Source organism: Hemicordylus capensis, chromosome 4, assembly GCF_027244095.1.
Source record: "Hemicordylus capensis ecotype Gifberg chromosome 4, rHemCap1.1.pri, whole genome shotgun sequence".
In the NCBI taxonomy this organism is placed as follows: domain Eukaryota; kingdom Metazoa; phylum Chordata; class Lepidosauria; order Squamata; family Cordylidae; genus Hemicordylus; species Hemicordylus capensis.
Genome location: NC_069660.1, coordinates 239784211 through 239802125, shown reverse-complemented (window position 1 = coordinate 239802125; position 17915 = coordinate 239784211). Strand labels below are relative to the sequence as shown.

The 17915-nt window shown below is 42.3% G+C and overlaps 1 protein-coding gene across 13 annotated transcripts in view; it reads left to right on the top strand.

Moving 5' to 3' along the window:
- Nucleotides 1–17915, top strand: part of PTPRM (protein tyrosine phosphatase receptor type M) — a 665945-nt gene that overhangs the window by 257180 nt on the left and 390850 nt on the right. For all 13 annotated transcript variants that reach the window (XM_053243122.1, XM_053243114.1, XM_053243112.1 and 10 more), the window contains 2 exons: nt 3330–3408; nt 5387–5502. In XM_053243122.1, the coding sequence (XP_053099097.1) occupies nt 3330–3408; nt 5387–5502 (195 nt within the window). The remainder of the gene's footprint in view (nt 1–3329; nt 3409–5386; nt 5503–17915) is intronic.

Genomic DNA, 17915 nt, shown 5'->3' with positions numbered 1-17915 from the left:
TTTAACTTGTTTTATACTATTGTTAACTGCCCAGAGATGAAAGTTTGGGGCGGTATACAAATGTAATAAATAAGTAAATAAAATAAACTAAATAATTTCTGCTCAGAAATCAGAATGGAAGGCTATTTAGCTCAACCCTTGCTAAAATATGCTACAGCCTTTCCTTATGTAAGGCATAGGGTTGTTGCCATAATTCTGAGAGTATTTTTAAATCTTGCTGATGTAACCACGCCAACAGCCTTTTGATCATAGGGCAGAATGAGCTATATTCTTAATTACTGTCCTGATAATAAACAACACACACTTCCACAAGGAAGAGGGGCCATTTTCTCCAGTCCCTCCTGTAACTCTGAAAATGTGCTTCTCTGAACTGGAATACCCTCCAAAACAGGATGGTATGTGGCATGGGAAAAGGAAGCAGCAGGAATGGGCAATGAGGGAAATTACACCCACACACAAATTGAAGTGCTCTAAGTTCACAAAAAACAATTTAGGGTACAACTCCTGTCTTGTGTTTGTAGATTGTTATTGAGCAATTCCTCCAAGGAACTCAAATATGAAGTTGTAGTTGCTGTACCTTTTTACTCCTGAGAAAGTTCTTGAAAATTGCTTATTGTTTTGTCTTCTTCTTTGTTGAACTTTTATGTTTTTGCTTGCTTTTATGTCTTTCTCCAAATAGAAACATCTGCCTGATCACTTTTTCCCCCAGCTGTTTCAGATACAATCAGCATTTCAAATAAAATTTGTAGCACATTTCTAAAATAATTTCTGATTATTTGTATAAAATAATTTCTGATTATTTGTATAGATGCTGCAGATTTTTCACAGAGGCTCCTTAGCAGATATTTGATACTATCACTGAGTCTCTTCATAAATGCCCCTAACTAGATTCATTCTCTCTGATGTCTTGAGTTAAGAATAATCTTGCTTCCTTTTAGAGAGTTAAACACATTTGTGTAACTGCCTGGTATGTATTGCCCCATGTGGGCATTTGGCCTGTCAAAAATCACTGAAGAGAGAGAAAACTTAATAAATGTTTAACAAAAGTGACAGGATTAGGTCTGGGAGGATCCTTTAAGGATAGCTAAGGAGCTTTTTGCATGAGAGAGGGTGTTCAATAAGATGATTTATGAATGAATAGTCTTTCTGGATGGTTATTTTGTTGAGGTAGTTGAAACTCCCTGTGCACACATCTTACTTTCAGGTAGAAAAACATTCCTTCTTGCAAAATCATGTATATTGGAGGGAGAGAGCCAATATGAATTTGGGTGGAAATCCTTTTTTAATATTCTAAATCCCGAAATGTTGCGGTGAGCTTTATTGTTCTGCACTTCCTTCAGAAAGGCAACTGGCCCATTTTCCAGTAAGTAGGGTGGACCTGGACTCATAATACAATTTGTTCTATCAATGGTGATTCCAAAGTAAAGTAAAGTAAAAGTTCTAGTAAGAACTAATCTGCCTACTTTCCTTTCACTACAATCTTAATTGATCATTACCATTTTCAAAAGTTAGACCACTTCAGCCTTAAACATCCACCATATTGAATTGGGATGGATGACATCATTGCAAACTACACCACTGAGGTGTCTCTGTGTGTTCCTACAATTGTACCCAATTTGGTTCATAGTGGTTCAGGCAAAGTTGATGGGGGACACATAGAATGTCAGGTGATGTCATAAGCATACTTTCCTTAGTAAGCTAAAAAAGCTGTGAAGGTATTTCTGTACTTCATTTGCAGCTTGAATGTTCTTAAAAACATAACTAGGGCCTATGCTTCATTGGTGATAGTGGGACTTAACTATACCGATCTATGCCTGCATAACAGAATCTCCTTCTCCTGTTGCACATTCCCCTCCCATCTATAAACTCAAATTCTCTCCATAGTTGAAAATAATTGTGTTTACATTTCAGAGAAGAAAGTATACTTTAAAGAGAGCTATAGAATGCGTCTTCTCTGCTTTACAGTGAAATTACATTCAGCTCTGTTTTGTGCATGTATTTGTTTTATTTGCGCATTAAAACATCTTTTCAGGTCTTAGCAACTTTAGATTATTCTAAGCTTGAGCTGCCAAAGTTTGGAATGGTTTACTTTGAAATACTCTTAATTCAACTGACAAGAGCAGTCCATTTATCTTGTGACCTATTTATAGCCATCAGAAGTGAGGCCTATAGATATGCTTTACTCATGTCCTTCAGTTGGTGGGATTCTAGTACATACATAATGGAATATTTGTTTTTAAAAATCCGCTTTACCAAAAAATGTAAATATGCAATATTAGTATAAAGTCACTGAGGGATTAAAAACCCCCTCTGTTATCTATTTAAGAGAAAACAAAGTAGTTAATGTTATTTAATTTTAAAAACATATATATTATCTTACTTTTGCCATAATGATGGACCAGTGTTGTCCCAATGAGATTGCAGTTCAGGTCTGCACTGCAGCTCCTGAGGTACAGTGACTCTGAAGCATCAGGTGTTTTATGGTCATGCATTGGGCTCAGTATATGGCATTATGAAGCTCAACCCCCAAAGGCATTATGAAACTCAACTCCCAAAGACAGCTTTTTGCACACTGTACTTCAACATATTCTCCATCTTACATTACACTACATTCAGCTCTGTTTTGCTCGTGTATTTGTTTTATTTGCACATGAAAACATAAGAGCAGCCCTGCCTGAATAGGCCAAGACCTATCTGGCCCAGCGTCCTGTTTTCTTCTGGCCAACCAGATGCCTCCAGCAAGCCCACCAGTAGAAGTTGTAGGCATTCCCCATCTCTCATTGTTGCTCTCCACACCATGCCTAATTTTATTAACATATTTACTTTTGCAGAGGGTGAGGCTTTGTGGCATATTAAAAGATGAAATATATGCACCTCTTTTCAGATATAAACTGGGTAGCGCTGGGTGGTGACATCGTTATACCATGTTGCAGTCCATGACAGCAGAGTATGGCAGGGGGCATGGAGGCCAGGTGGCCAGCCAGCTTGTGGCCATGGCAACAACAGATGGCAGGATGAGTAGAGGCAGCAAATGACAGTCCCCCTGGCAGGGCCCCTGGGGATCCAGCAGCCCATGTTCATAGAGCAAAGAAGAACACCAGTAGATATGTCCCTGGCAAGTACTGATTCAGCCAGCAAATTTAATGATGAAAACTACTAAGATTATAAGGTTTGATTCACCATTTAGTCCAATGTTGCTTGTAAGAGACTGCTTTCCTTTTAAACAAATAAGTTGCTGTATTTTAATAGCTGTGTTTCAAGAGCATAAAATATTTATCCCACCAAGTAACAACAAAGCTGATAAGACTTGTTTTTTCCCCATATTTCAGATAGTTTTTGAAGTGATCACTTCTAGTCACCATGGATACCTGGCTATTGATGATGTGAAGGTTTTAGGACATCCTTGCAGTAAGTGACTGAGCATTTACATCTTGAAATTACATGCCTGAAATTTTGTTAGAGCCTTGTTGGAATAAGTATGTTACCCATCGGAACTCCCTTAATGCTTCTAATAAGGGGCCCATGAAGCTCTGCAGCAAAATGGCATTGAGTGAGAATGTTCAGAGACTGCAGGTCAAGCATGAAATGGGGCAAGAAGCCCAAACCTAGGCAAATATGGAGAGCCTGGAGCTTGGTCCTGAATTTTGCTGCAGAGAGAAGGGTATAAAAGAAGACAGGCTGAATGGAAGCAGTGTGACAAGTGAGATGTTGCTGTTGGAAGCAAGGAGAAGTGCACGGGATACTTCCGGTCACTTCCGGACCAAGGAGGGAACAGGGTAGCAGGGAGATATGCTGCTGCCCCACCAGACCAGTTTTTAAGAGAGCACTGATGGGGGAAATGCGGCCGGGGGGGGGGGCAGTGCAGCCCCCACCCTTAAAGGTCCCCCTCCACCTTTCAACCGACCCCTGTCAGTTCCATGCACATCTCCAGAAGTGGGTAATGGATCAGAGGAAGTGGCTGCACATCTCGCTTTCATAAAGGAGGTGAAAGTGAAGACAAACCTCTCTTCAGTACTGAGCTTTCCTTCCCTACCAGCCTTTCCCTGGCCATCACTACTTAAGATTCTATGATGTGGTTCAATCTCTTGAAGCTTATAAAGGGCTTCTTGGTCTTAAAACCTTTCTGTCACTACCATCCACTCAGTGCAGCTCCACCACTGCCACCAGTTTCTAGTTATCCTAAATGTGTAACCATCCTTCCTATAAGACATGGTGATAAGGCATGGACATGTTTTTAATCACTGGTGAGATACAGGACTTTAGTTATGTGTATTAAGTAGTAACTTTTATTCAGTAAATCCAGTTTTTCAGTCAGGTGCTTGACTTAAGGCCAGTGATTTCAATGGGCTTAAATGTACTTGGATTGTGGTCCGCATGTAAAGTAATGGACTCATGAGACATACTGATAAACATTGGCATCTTTGGATATTTCTATCCAAATCCCCCCAAAACAGTTAATAATTACTTGTAAATGTCAATACTGGATAACTCAAGCCAAACCATTATTTCACAATCTTCACTGCCATTTACTATGATGTCTGAATTGACAAACCATAGTTATGGCCGGTGCTCTGCTGCAGCTAGGTTCAAGATGATGGAAAATGAAAGTAGACAAATTACAGTACTGTAAACTATGATTTGCTTGTACATTTGGAAGTTCAAAACACTGGGGTCAAACTATGGTTAGTACATGCAGTGGTTTGGCATGATGTCTAAATGGAATATGCATATGATGCCCGAGAGAGAGGATGTTTCCAAAGATTTCTCAGAGTTGTTGAAAAAGTTTTGGATCACACTGACATCTCAAGTGTTATCGTAAGCTGAGTGAAATTGAATGACAGGATTCAGTATTCAGTCTATTATAAATATTATTTCCTTTCCCCTCTGTTGTACATTTGTAGTTGGAAATGTTATTCTAGAGATCTTGTTTTAAAACACATTTACTAAAGTACCTGGCTTAAAAATAGTTGTCTTGACATCTTTTTAATATTCTCGTCTAGTAACTAGTATAAATAGCTGCTGTGGTTTTGTTCAAAACATCAATTAGATTTCAGCATAATCCTTACAAACACTGGAATGTTTTAAGACAGTTCGTAAGCTAAGATAATTTGCTCAATAGATCAAGAAGCTAGCACTGTTTTTATTTTGTTATGTTATAATTGTTTTGTTATGTAATAAGTAGATTCTTGTTTTTAAAAAAGGAACAATAGTTATGTAAAACAGGCTCAGTTAGAGTCAAATATTTTAAAACATATTTCACAGAAAGTTGTTTGGCCTCCAGCATAATTTTGTTATAGAAAATGTTTTAAAAACACATCAGATAAATCAATGACAATAAGATATGACACTAACAAAACATTTTTGTCCCCTGTTTTATTCTCATCAGCCAGCACACCCCATTTCCTGCGTGTCCAGAGTGTAGAAGTCAATGCTGGCCAGTTTGCTACTTTTCAGTGTACTGCAAATGGCAGAACAGTTCAGGGCAACAGACTTTGGCTTCAGGTAATAACTCTTTTCTTCTTTCTTTTCCTCAATGCAGTAATACCTTTTGAAAATCAAATATGGCTAGCATCCAAGAGAGAAGCATGTATGCATGAAAGGAAACTGTACAAGCTGGGAACTGCTGCAGTGAAAACTAGTGAATCCCAAGCTGCACATGTGGTCACACATGCATGCAAATGAACAATTTAGATAATTATTACTAAAAAAATCAATTAATCACAATTAATGTATCCATTCAAAACGTGATCATTCCTTTGAAGAATTGCTTTTGGATCTTTTTCAGCTTATCATGTTTCAGACTTATTATCCAAAGTTATGAGAGTACAGTGGTAGAAGCACAATGCTTATTCAGCAGTACTTTATTTAATTCTGATATTCTGACTAGCAAACACTTGACTGATACCTAACCTTTCATACGTAACCTTTTGATTCAGGTCTTATTGGGTTGGGAGGGGCAATAACATAACAATTTTTTATTTTATTTTAAAAATAATTATAAATACAAAGGGCAGTTGGCTGCACCAATTTTTCAGAGTTTCTGGTAGACGGAGGAGCCATATTTGTTCAGAAAGGGTGCTTTTTCAGTAGTTGCTAACACTGAGTTAGTTCACCCGGCATCCTGGGAGGGAGAAGTCCAGGGGTGGAGCCACCATTGGGTGAACGGGTTTAAAGAACCCGGGCCGCCACCAATCAGGGACCGTGAGCGCGGCCCCAGACACGCCCCCCGCATCTAACATTAGATGGGGGGGGCGGGTTTTTTGTCCCAAACAGGGCTGTGCAGCCCTGTTTGGAGCCGAAATCAGCCCGCACTACGTTGGCAGCATGGCCAGAGTGAGTCTCTCTGCCATAAAGGCAGGGAGAACTGCTGCTGGTCTTGCTGCCAACACAATGGAGCTGATCGATCTCCCTCCCAAACAGGGCTGCGCAGCCCCATTTAGGAGAGAGATCGGCCCATGCTGCATTAGCAGTGCAGCTGGAATGGCTCTCCCTGTCTTTAAGGCAGAAAGAATCGCTCCGGACTGTGCTGCCCAATGCAGTGTGGACCGATCTCCCTTCCAGACAGGGCTGTGTGGCCCTGTCTGGCCCTGAGAGACCATGCCCCAGCATCTGATGTCAGATGCAGGGGCATGGCTAGATGGACCCCTGTGTCTGATGTCAGATGCAGGGGCGGGGCCAGGGAGCTGCCATGGTGGCCACACACGGGTCGCCGCCAGGCTCCTTACACTCCTGGAGAAGCCCTCCCCCACTCAAAAACCAGTCAGCCCACAACTTGTGCTGCCACCACAACCATTTGTGGAAGTAGATTAAACTTGTATATCTTGCCTTAGCTGGCAGTGAAGCTAAGAACTTCCTCCATCTAAAACCAAAACTGAAGCACTCGTGCATCATCTGCCTGGAGCTTGATAAACTTGAAATCCAAGCATATACCATGAAAGTGGAGGTGGCTTCATTAGGTCTCACTGTGAAGGAAGACTGAGCAACAAATCTTTCTTTCCAAATCTTTACTAAACAGCAGCAATACTGCCTGTTTGGAGCTTTAAGAAGCTCTGGCCCTTGAAAGAGGGGCCCCACTGGCTTGGAATGGCCTGCTTTTCACTCTCCCCGCCTGCCTCTCTGACTCAGTGGCAAGCTGCTGTCTCCTGAGCAGAGTGTGGGATTGTGTGTGATATTCACATAGAAAGAGAAAGGGCATGTTGAGAACATTTTGTGTTTTAGCTCTTTTGCACCAAAGACAGGGGGAGGGGAGAAGAAGAAGGCAGGGGGCCCAGGGGTCAACCTTGACGGTTTGTCCCAAGGCCCATGTCAACCTTGCTACACCCCTGAGGCCAGTGCTGCATTTACTGTAGTGTAAATGGCTGTTGGTGGTGGTTGGTCTGAAAGACCATTGGCATTGTTTAGCGGCTGGCATTGTACAGATGGCAGTATGACTGAAGGACTACAAGAAGTGACACAAGGCTTGTCATTGCTGAGTGAATTTCAAATTATAATGCCACACTACACACACACACATACCTCTGCCTCTGGATATTATCACTATTCCATACTTCTTGTTACTGTACTCAAGAGTCCTGGGTCTGTGAAAGGTTCTTAAAAAGTAATGTGGGAATTTGCCCTTTGGAAGGAAAGGTCTTTCTCACTATGAATTGTATTTGCTCCCTTTGATGTTCAATGTAAGTTGTTTTCAAAGTGGAAAGCTATCATTTCTCTCTCTCTCTCTTTCACTTAAATAAATGCATTATTTCTTATTTTCCAGGATTCTTACAAAATGGTGGTGGTGGGCAACCTTCAGATCTTTAGCACAATGGTTCAAGCACTACTCTGATAAAGGTCTGATTGCTACCCATGGTGATTAAGTTATGACCCAGTTTGATATGTATACCAGGGGACGTATCAGATATCACCCTGACATAATGTATAATAATAATTTGGGTTTATTCCATCCAGAAGAAAGGTAACTGTGAACTGGCAGAGATGATATTCTGACCAGTTCCCTTAATAGTGTGAGCTCTGCTCTACTAAAGGTTTGATTGCTATTCATGGTGATTAAGTTATTCCCTTTCTGACCTTGTTTGAACTGCATGCTAGGGGGCTATGATATGGATGAGGACCATGAGCATGCATGTTTCTCCTGCCCCCCCCCTGCACGGTGCACTGGTGTCCAATTGTACACTGGTTGGCTGTCAGAACCGTCCCTCTATGCACAGTTCAAATACTATTTTCAAGTACTGTATGATTAGGTGGTGGCACACCAGTCGTTGTGTGGGAGACATAAGGGCCCACAAGGTTAAAGAAGACTAGTTAGAATACTGACTGAACCAGCCTCAATTGTTAAAAAGAAATTTCCAAAATCAGGTCATTGGTGAACTGAATGCTCAGGCAATCACAGCACTTAAACCAGTCAGTCACTTTTTTGCATTAAAAAAGAGAAAAATTTTGGTATGGTAAATCATCCTAGGTTATGATTTTAATCTGCTCCTGACCCTTTCCTGATGAACAATGAATCATGAGATTTGATTATACGAACATCAGGTAATGTAAAGACAAATTGTCACTTAACTGAGCCAATTTCACCTTAGGCTAAAGTCAAATGAAGAAAAACATTGCTATAAGTTAGCCTAATGAAAGAGCTGTGGTTTTTTTCTTGTTGTCACCAGCATTTAGTTTAAAAGGTCATTGGCTAGATTGTATGCATATGAATTAAATGTTCTCATTAGCTGAAGCTTTAATTTAAGCATACACAAAAATACCAGAGAAGCGGTGTTTACGATTAACAGATGTATCCCATCTGCTTATATTTTCTTTGTTGCATCTGTGGACAACACAGGTTATTGCCATTTTGGGACTAGGTTTAATTTGGAATTGGGAAGCTAAACAAATAAGGTTCTACTAATGCTTGCATTCTTAGAATTGCTATATTCTAATACAGTTCATTAAAAAGCAGCTTAAAGGTAAAGTGTGCCGTCAAGTCGGTGTCGACTCCTGACAACCACAGAGCCCAAAGCAGCTTAGCAGGTCATATAAGAAAAATTGCCATGTTACTTAGCTCATAAATATTGCCACGCCATAGTAGCCAGCTCAAGAAGTACCTTTTTGTGATCATTATTGGTTACTTCAAGAGTAGCTATGTGGACAAAGGTCCTTTCTTCTGCAAAATTCAGTTGTACCACCTTAGAAGATCCACAACTCTTCCACAAAAACTCTTCTGAATTTTCAATTGCAATTTACCATTTGTTTGGCCTGTCCCAGTTCTGAATGAGCGTCAGGGTTCAATATTTGGGAACATGTTCAATGCTAATAAATGCATTAGAGCATGTGCAAAATTCTCTGTTGCTGAAAAATCTTTTTGGTGCTGTTGAATAACCACAGCTTGTTTCCTCATTTAGGATTAAGGAGAGGTATTCTTGGACAGGTGCCATGGCAAGTTCTGGGTAGACTTCAGCTCTAGAACCTCTCTATTTGGAAACTGGGCACAATCCGCTCTCTGTGTTCATTGCCTGACTCAGGCAACTTAGGTCAGCTTGAAGTCACTTTGTTACTATGGTGACCTTAAGGAAGCCTGAATCCTTTTTCCTATAGAAATAAATTTGGGTCAGCCGTGCTCCTTTCTTAGTCACATAACCCTTTACAATGTGAATTTTCAGTTCGTTAGGTAAATTAATGAGGGGAACCGTTCAGCGATACTGTAGTTCTTTTACAGTATGGACTTACTTATGGATGGATCTGAATTTACCTCTGTGAGTTGCAATGCTCCTTCCATGAGCAGTAGTTTTTGTCCCATGGTAAGTTATGATCCAGTCTGTTGCAAATAGCCCAATATTTCAACCATTCTGAGCAGTGATTGTATTTTATAGCACTTTTTAACATAGTGCCATTACATTTTTATATCTCTGCTGACAAAAATTATTGAACCATCTTTACATGTCTGTCTAAGCTTTTCTTTCTAATTCCCAGATCACATAGCTGTTTGTTTCTTATAGAAGTCAACACTGCTTTAACACACTATTCTTTATTTAGTGACCATGAAAAATCAAAATAATGTTTTTAGCAAAGCGGGGGAGGGAGAGCAAATAAAATTAAGATAGAATGTGGCTTTTGGTGAACATATTAAATTGTCAGTCATATTCATGTTGAGAAGTTTATACAGGAAAATAACAGATAGGAAACTGTCAGAATACAAAAACTTCTGATAGTGCAAAGGCTGGATAGCATACAGCAAGATTAATGATTAAAAGAAATTTATGTTCCCTCTAGCTGGAGAAAATGAATGAGAAAATGAATAAGAAATCAGCATCTCCATAATTCTGCAGCTTAAATAACGTCATATGAATAAAAACACATATATAGCACTTTTCTCCTAAGCATTTAAGGCATTTTCCTCTACATTAGCATGTATTGTATATTTTTGTCAAAGAGATAGTTTGACTGAATATTGCCACATAAATATGAACTCTGTACCAATAACAACTGTGTTGAGCATTGTCACCATGTGGACAATCAAGAAGACTATTTGGGAATTGGTCTGTCCTGCCCTAATATTTACTAATGTGTAAAAGCTGTTTTCAATCAGAATTTTGGGGTCAAGCAGTTTTGGAGGGTAGGAGTTGTGAGTGTAAAGCTGGAGGAGGAAGAAAGATTATATTACCCATTCCCCACTTCCCAGCCAAGCTAATCAATGGAACTTGGCAAGTTATGCCCTGTTTGCAGGCAATGTTTGCAGAGTGTTGGTAATACATTTAGTTGTGGGAGCAGGCAGGCCACTGGCTGCTCTCTGTAGGTTAAATGAGGCAACTGTTTCTTGCAGCAGGGGCCTGTCAGTCCTCCCTAAGGAGAGTGAGTTCAGGGAAGAAGAGCCCACCCCGGCTCAGATCCTTCCCCCTGATAGCGGCCCACTGGAATCAGTAATGCCAGGTCAGCCAGAGCCAGACACTCCCACAGAGGAGTCCTGGAGTTCTGGGAACCTGGCACCCCCAAGTGCGGCCATCAACTTCCCTCAGGCCATCTCCATTGGGCCCGGGGCCCCAGGAGCAGAGGTGATGCTGGTCCTGGATTAAGATCCAGCACTGAAGAGGGAGTGCAGGCTTATCTGCCCAGGGTCTCCTTGGGAGGAAGGGGAAACCAGCAAGCATGTCTCTTCAGAAGGAGGGTTGCCCTTGGAGTCCAGAAACAGCCTGCCACCTTTCTGTGACTTGCTAAGATTTTAATTTAGTGCCTTTCTACCTAATTCTTTATAACCTCTCCCACTTTTCTTTTCTCTCTCTAAACAGAACGTGTAGGCAATATTTGTTAATTTTATATACAGTATTTGTATAGAGTTTGCTAGACTCTTAATAAATAATAAATACGATGTATCCATTTCTCTCCAGAGGTGGAAGACATAGAGACCAGTTACAACTATACTTTCTCAGCACAAGAGAGCCTACAAATTGTGATCCCAACCCCACCAAATTAAAAAAAAAAAAAGTTGAAAATTGTCCACTTGCCCATTTTGGGGGGTGGTAGTTAACACCCCTCATATCCAACCTACCACACAACCCTCTTTGGTGTCACTAGGAACTACCCATGGGGAGCAATAGGATGTTTTGAGTTTCCCCATTGTTCCCTATGACCGAAACACTCGAAACTTTTTTTAATTGATTGATTGGTTTGTTTGTATATCTATCTCTCAATCATATTTTTATACTGCCTGATATGTACATCTCTAGGCAGTGTACAAATTTAAAACAATATTTAAAAATCAACATAGTTTAAAATACATGAAACAATAAAAACAGTAGCATAAAACAGAAACACAATAAAAACAGTAGCATAATAGAATTATTAAAACAAATTATTAAAACTAGCTGACCCAGGCACAGAGCATTTGCGCCCCTAGTTCTCCCTTCCTCCTTCTCCATATCAGGGCTTGACAGTTCTCCTCCCATCCATTTAGCCAGTCTCCCTCACTGCCCTCTCCGCCACCAGGTCTTATCATCCTCACGCGGAGACCAACAGCCCCCTTTTTGTTGCCTTTTCGGCCACTCACAGTGGAACTGGAGCCACCCCCTCCTCGACCTCCCTCCCCCCACCATCTCTCCTTCCCATGAGGAGCCCAGTGGCTCGTTTTTATCGGCCACTTGCAGTGGCGCTGCCACGTCCTCTACCTCCCCCCATCAGCTCTCATCCTTTTCGCAAGGAGGCCAGCGGTCCTGTTTTCACTGCCTGCTCAGCTGTCCTCAGCAGCTCGCAATGGCGGTGCCGCCTCCTCCTCATCCTTGGTCTCCCTCCTTCCTTGCCAGCTCTCAGAACTCCTGGAAGCTGCTTGCAAACTCTCGTGAGAGCTGCCACACATGGGATTAGCCACGGGTATGCCTTAGAGAATTATATATACAAATTAATTCTAATTAATAGCCAACAAAAATAGGTGAGTCTTGAGGGTCTTCCTGAAAACAAACAGAGAAGGAAATGCTCTTATTTCAGCAGGGAACATATTCCAAAACACTTGGGCAGCCACAGAGTAAGCCCAGTCCTGGGTTACCACCAAACAAGCCGGTGGCAACTGTAAACGGACCTCTCAAGAAGATCGTGACAGGTGGCAGGGTTCATGACAAAGGAGGTGCTATCTTAAATACTCTAGACCCAAGCCGTTAAAGGGCTTTGTAGGTAATAACCAGTACTTTGTTTTTCACCCAGAAACATATTGGCAGCCAGTGCAGTTCTTTTAAAACCAGTATTAGGTGGTCTCTTTGTGTTGTCCCAGAGACCAATCTGGGTGCCACATTCTGTACCAATTGTAGTTTGCGGACTATGTATAATGGCAACCCCCACGTAGAGTGCATTACAGTAGTCAGGCCTGGAGGTTACCAGCATATATACCACTGTTTTAAAGTCATTTACCTCCAGAAATTGATGTAGCTGACATATCAGCCAAAGCTGATAAAAATCACTCCTGGCCACTGCCTCAGCCTGACAAACCAGGGAAAGCTTTGGGCTCAGGAGTACTCCCAAGATACATACCTGATATTTCACGGGGAGTGTAACCCCATCTAGAACAGGCATATATAAACCATCTCTTGGGTCCCGATCCCCCCACAGTCAGTACTTCTGTCTCATTTGGATTCAATTTCAGTTTGTTATCCCTCATCCACCCCATTACCCCTTCCAGGCAGGCATTTGGAAAAGCTATGCCATTTTCTGATGAGGTTGACATGGAGAAATAGAACTGGATGTCATCAGCATATTGATAACACCCAGCACCAAACCTCCTGATAATCTCTCCCAGATTATAATGTAGATGTTAAAAAACATTGGAGACGGTATGTAACCTTGTGAAATCTTCATCGATTCCCCACCACCACTGGTATAGTTGCCCCAGAGATGGACCCCCCTCCCCATCTTTGTTCAACCCAAGAGTTCGGGAAGTGGTTTTGAGTTTGTTCCATTGAAACAACAGGGCTGGACCAGTTGTTTTGACAGAACATTTCAGCCACTTGTGTATCATTTCAAGCTCAAAACAGAATGCAAAATTCATTTTGTGCATATCCCTCCACAATTATCTGTACATTGTAACCATAAATGTCATAATCCTTGGTGCTTATAATTATGGCAATTTAGACACAATAAATTTAGCATGTCGGGGCCTAGAACACCTTTCTGATGAGGCAAGGCTACAACACTTGGAGCTTTTTAGTTTTTTGTTTTTTTAAAGACGACTGCAGGGTGACATGATAGAGATCTATAAAATCATGCATGCTGTGGAGAAAGTGGATAGAGAGAAACCTTTCTCCCTCTCACAAAATGCTAGAACCAGGGGTCATCCCATGAAATTAAGTGCCAGGAAAATTAGGACTAACAAACAGAAATACTTTCTCACACAATGAATAGTCAACTTGTGGAATTCTCTGCCAAAATATGTGGTGACAGCCAACAACCTGGATGGCTTTAACAGGGGTTTGGATAACTTCATGGTGGAGAGGACTATTAACAGCTACTAGTCTGAGGGCTACAGGCCACCTCCAGCCTCAGAGGTAGGATGCCTCTGAATACTAGCAGCATCTGGTGGGCCACTGTGTGAAACAAGATGCTGGACTAGATGGGCCATGGGCCTGATTCAGCAGGGCTGTTCTTATGTCCTACCCACTGAACATGTGACATGTTACTGCGCACTCTGCTATTATGGTAGTCACCACATGAAATCAATGATAATTGTGTAGCCTCTCTAAAATTATGTATTGTTAGCTTATTCAAATGAAAATAGTGGTTTACTAGTCACAAACTTTTCATGCAAGCCAAACTTCTTTCTGTGCTCTGATGCTTGTGTTCCACCATACACTTCAGTTATAGGGGCAGCTATGTCCACAGTAGGGGAAGGGTACCATACTGATTTGAGGGGGAAATAGGCTACAACTTTATCAAATAACGTAACTTCCAACAAAGGCAGCCAATGATTTAAATGGGAGAGATTTAGGCACACTTGTAACTCTCCCTTTGAACTAACAATGGGAGAGGTACCGTTTCATGGTAAAAGGAACAGGTTGCTGCTTGAACTCTGTCTGACATAACAACAACAACTCCTCTTTATATACCGCTTTTCAACAAAAGTCTCCAAAGTGGTTTACATAGAGAAATAATAAATAAATAAAATAGCTCCCTGTCCCCAAAGGGCTCACAATCTAAAAAGAAACATAAGATAGACATCAGCAACAGTCACTGGAAGTACTGTGCTGGGGGTGGATAGGGCCAGTTACTCTCTGCCTGCTAAATAAAGAGAATCACTTATTAAAAAGGTGCCTCTTTGCCCAGTTAGCAGGGGTTAGAAGACACAGACTCTCCTGTTGACATGTCTAGACCATCAGCTAGGTAAAATCACATCTAGCTACATGCTAGATAAACTTTGTCCATCCCACCTAGTACATAAAACCATGAGAGTACAAATGCCACAAAACAAAGGACAATGTGGGTTGCTTTTACTGGCTCTAGCTATTTGCCTGGTGGGCACAATTATTCCAATCAGGTTTGTAGTCAAAGCAGTGGTTCCCAACCTGGGTTTCTCCAGATATTGCTGAACTACAGCTCCCAGCATCCCCAGCCCAATAAATTGTAGCTGGGGGTGATGGGAGTTGCAGTTCAGCAACATTTGGAGGAATGCAGGTTGGGAACCACTGCTCTAAAGGGTTCCCTCAAAATAATAATAATGATAAATAATTAATAATTAATACACTTTATTTGTTAGCTGCACCATAACAAATTGTTCTCTGGATGGCTTACAGCACAACATTAAAACATAAGATAAAAACACACAACACTTTAAATCATAACAGACCAAAACAACTAGAGGGGGGAGTGGAGAGAATGCAAAACACAATACAAAACAATGTAAAATATATTTTTAAAATCAATTAAAATCAGATCAAAATTTAAAATAAAAAAGGTTTGTCTTGTCTCCCAACAACATATAAACCCAAGTCCAGCCAGATGCCAAAGCTTCAGTTAGGCTAACATAAACAAAACACAAAAATTGAGAATTGCTACAAGAATGTTCGAAGGGAGAGGAAGAGACCACCAATCAGGTGATCTGGACCTGTCAACAAGCAGTCTCCTGTTTATCCATAATGAGATTTTAGCCAGAAATACATATATAAAAATCCATAGCTTACATACTGCACCACCTACTGATGGAAGCAGGTGCTGTGTATCTGTCATACCATGTTGCCTCACTTGGCAATGGTTCAGGAGGCTCTGTCCAAGCAGTACGCTTGGGGCCAGCTCAAGCCATTGGCCAGATTGGTCTTGACAAGGGGCATCAAGGGATAATGGGCATCAAAGAGAGCCAATCAGACCTCCATCATCCCACTGCACAATGTCTAACAGACCCTTCCTTCACCAATTCCCTAATCTTATCACAGGATATAGGGCCACTTTGCATCTCACCACCCAGAGGGGAGGAAATTAGAATACTCTTTGAACTAGGACAAGTGTAAGTTCGCCCCCTCCCTTTAAAGGTAGAGGACAATGGCCTGGCCGGTGTTCACCTTTTGCCATTTGGAAATAGATCTTCCTCTGGGAGAAGCTGTAGAGATTAATGCTCTCTCAGGCAAGGAGCTGCCTACTGATAGACTAGGGTAAAGCTCGGTGCTAGTCAGTTAGTAAATGCTTTTTGTATTTTCTTTTGAACTCCTGTGTGCTTTTTTATACTTCCAATTTCAACTTACTTTCTCCCTTATTCTGTGTGCAACACTTGTTTCTTAATAAAGTTCAGATACCTAGAAGTGGCTTAAGTCTGATTTAACAGATTCTGGAGGGTTACTTGTAAAACTCTTCCCCATGTGCCTTGTAAGGTTATTCGCTACTGTTGAGTTGTTTTCAGAATAATTGTTGTCTAGAGTTGAGTTGTGTGGACTCTGGCTGTACACTGCATGTAAGTCCCAAGCCGGACAGTTCTAGGTTGTTGAAGCAGTGTCTAAGCCTGGTCAGTGCCTTAGATCAGTCTTCAACTGGTGGCAGCCTACCTTGAAGGAGTGGCGTGCTCCTAGATTCGGGATCAGAGCAATCTCTCTGCTAACGGTCGATCTCAGGAAAGCATAGAGTCACCCCCGTTTGATCACAATTGGCTGGCAGTGGGTGGGATTGAAATTGAATTGTTTTGCAAGAACTTTGCTGGAAGCTGCCTGAGAGCCAGAACAAGGTTGCACAGAAAAGGTGGAAAGGAGTAAATAAACACACAGATGAATATGATTTCTGTTTGGTTTTAGTCAGGGTATTACGAGTCAGTTTGGAGGATTCAGTAAGGTGCAGATCCCCACTGGGGCTCTTCCTGAGCAAGCCACCCCATCGGCTAGCCAGGCCCCAGGAGCTACCCCAACCTCCTCGCCACCGCCATTATTTCTCCATGCCACCACCTCCTTTTCCTGTACGGAGGGGCTTCACCCGCCGTCTACCCATCTCTTCGGGCTGGAGGGGCTTCGCCTGCCAGCCCTCCACCTCTGTATACTGACCACCACCATTATTTCTCTCTGCTTGCACGCTCTGGAGCATCTGTGCATTAGTACTTGATTGCTCCCCCTCACCTCAGAGATCTCCCCACCCTCACCTGAGCTGCACTCCTGCTCCTCCTCCTTCCTGTTGCTTCCATCCTCCTCACCCCTCTTGGTCGTGGCTGCAGCATTGCTGCCACCTATTGGCCAAGCTGCAGCCCCTTATCCCCAGAGACCTCCCCATGCTCACCTGAAACCCGCTCCTGCTCCTCCCTCCAGGTTCAGCAGCAGTGGTTGACAGGGCCATTCCTCACTGCTGCCACTACCATGGCCGCTCATTCCTCTCAGGCCGCTGACAGGCTCGGGCCCATTCCTTGCCTGCCTGCCTCCCTCTGACAATGACCTCAGTAGCCCCAAACAGCAGCAGTGGTTGAATGGGCCCTTCCTTGCTGCTAGTGCTGCCATGGCCGCTCATTCCCCTCAGGCTGCTGACAGGCTCAGGCCCGTCCCTTGCCCCTCCTTCTGTTTCTCTTCCCTCTCCCTTCTTTTTCTCTTTCTCTCTCCTCCACTCTCGCTTCCCCACTCTTTCTTCCCCCTCCCTTCATGTTTTTTCTCTCCCTCCCTGAGTTAACAGATTTTGTTCATCTTGTTTCCTCATTTTAATTCACACAACGGCATCCTCCTTCTCCTGAAGGGGCTCTTTCCTCCCTCATGACTCATTTTTTTGCAGACCCCTGCCTGCTATCCTTTTATATAAAGAGACTCCTCTCCTCTACAATCAAGAACATCTTCTTGACCAGTAACAGTTACATTTCAACTGACCTTAACCATCATAGGCTCCTCCTCCTTATCTGCATAGGGAATCCCCACTGCCCAATCACCACAGTGCCACAGGCTCCTTCTCACTATCTGCATATGGAATCCCTACTGCCCAATCACCATGGTGCTTCTGCTTTCACAGGC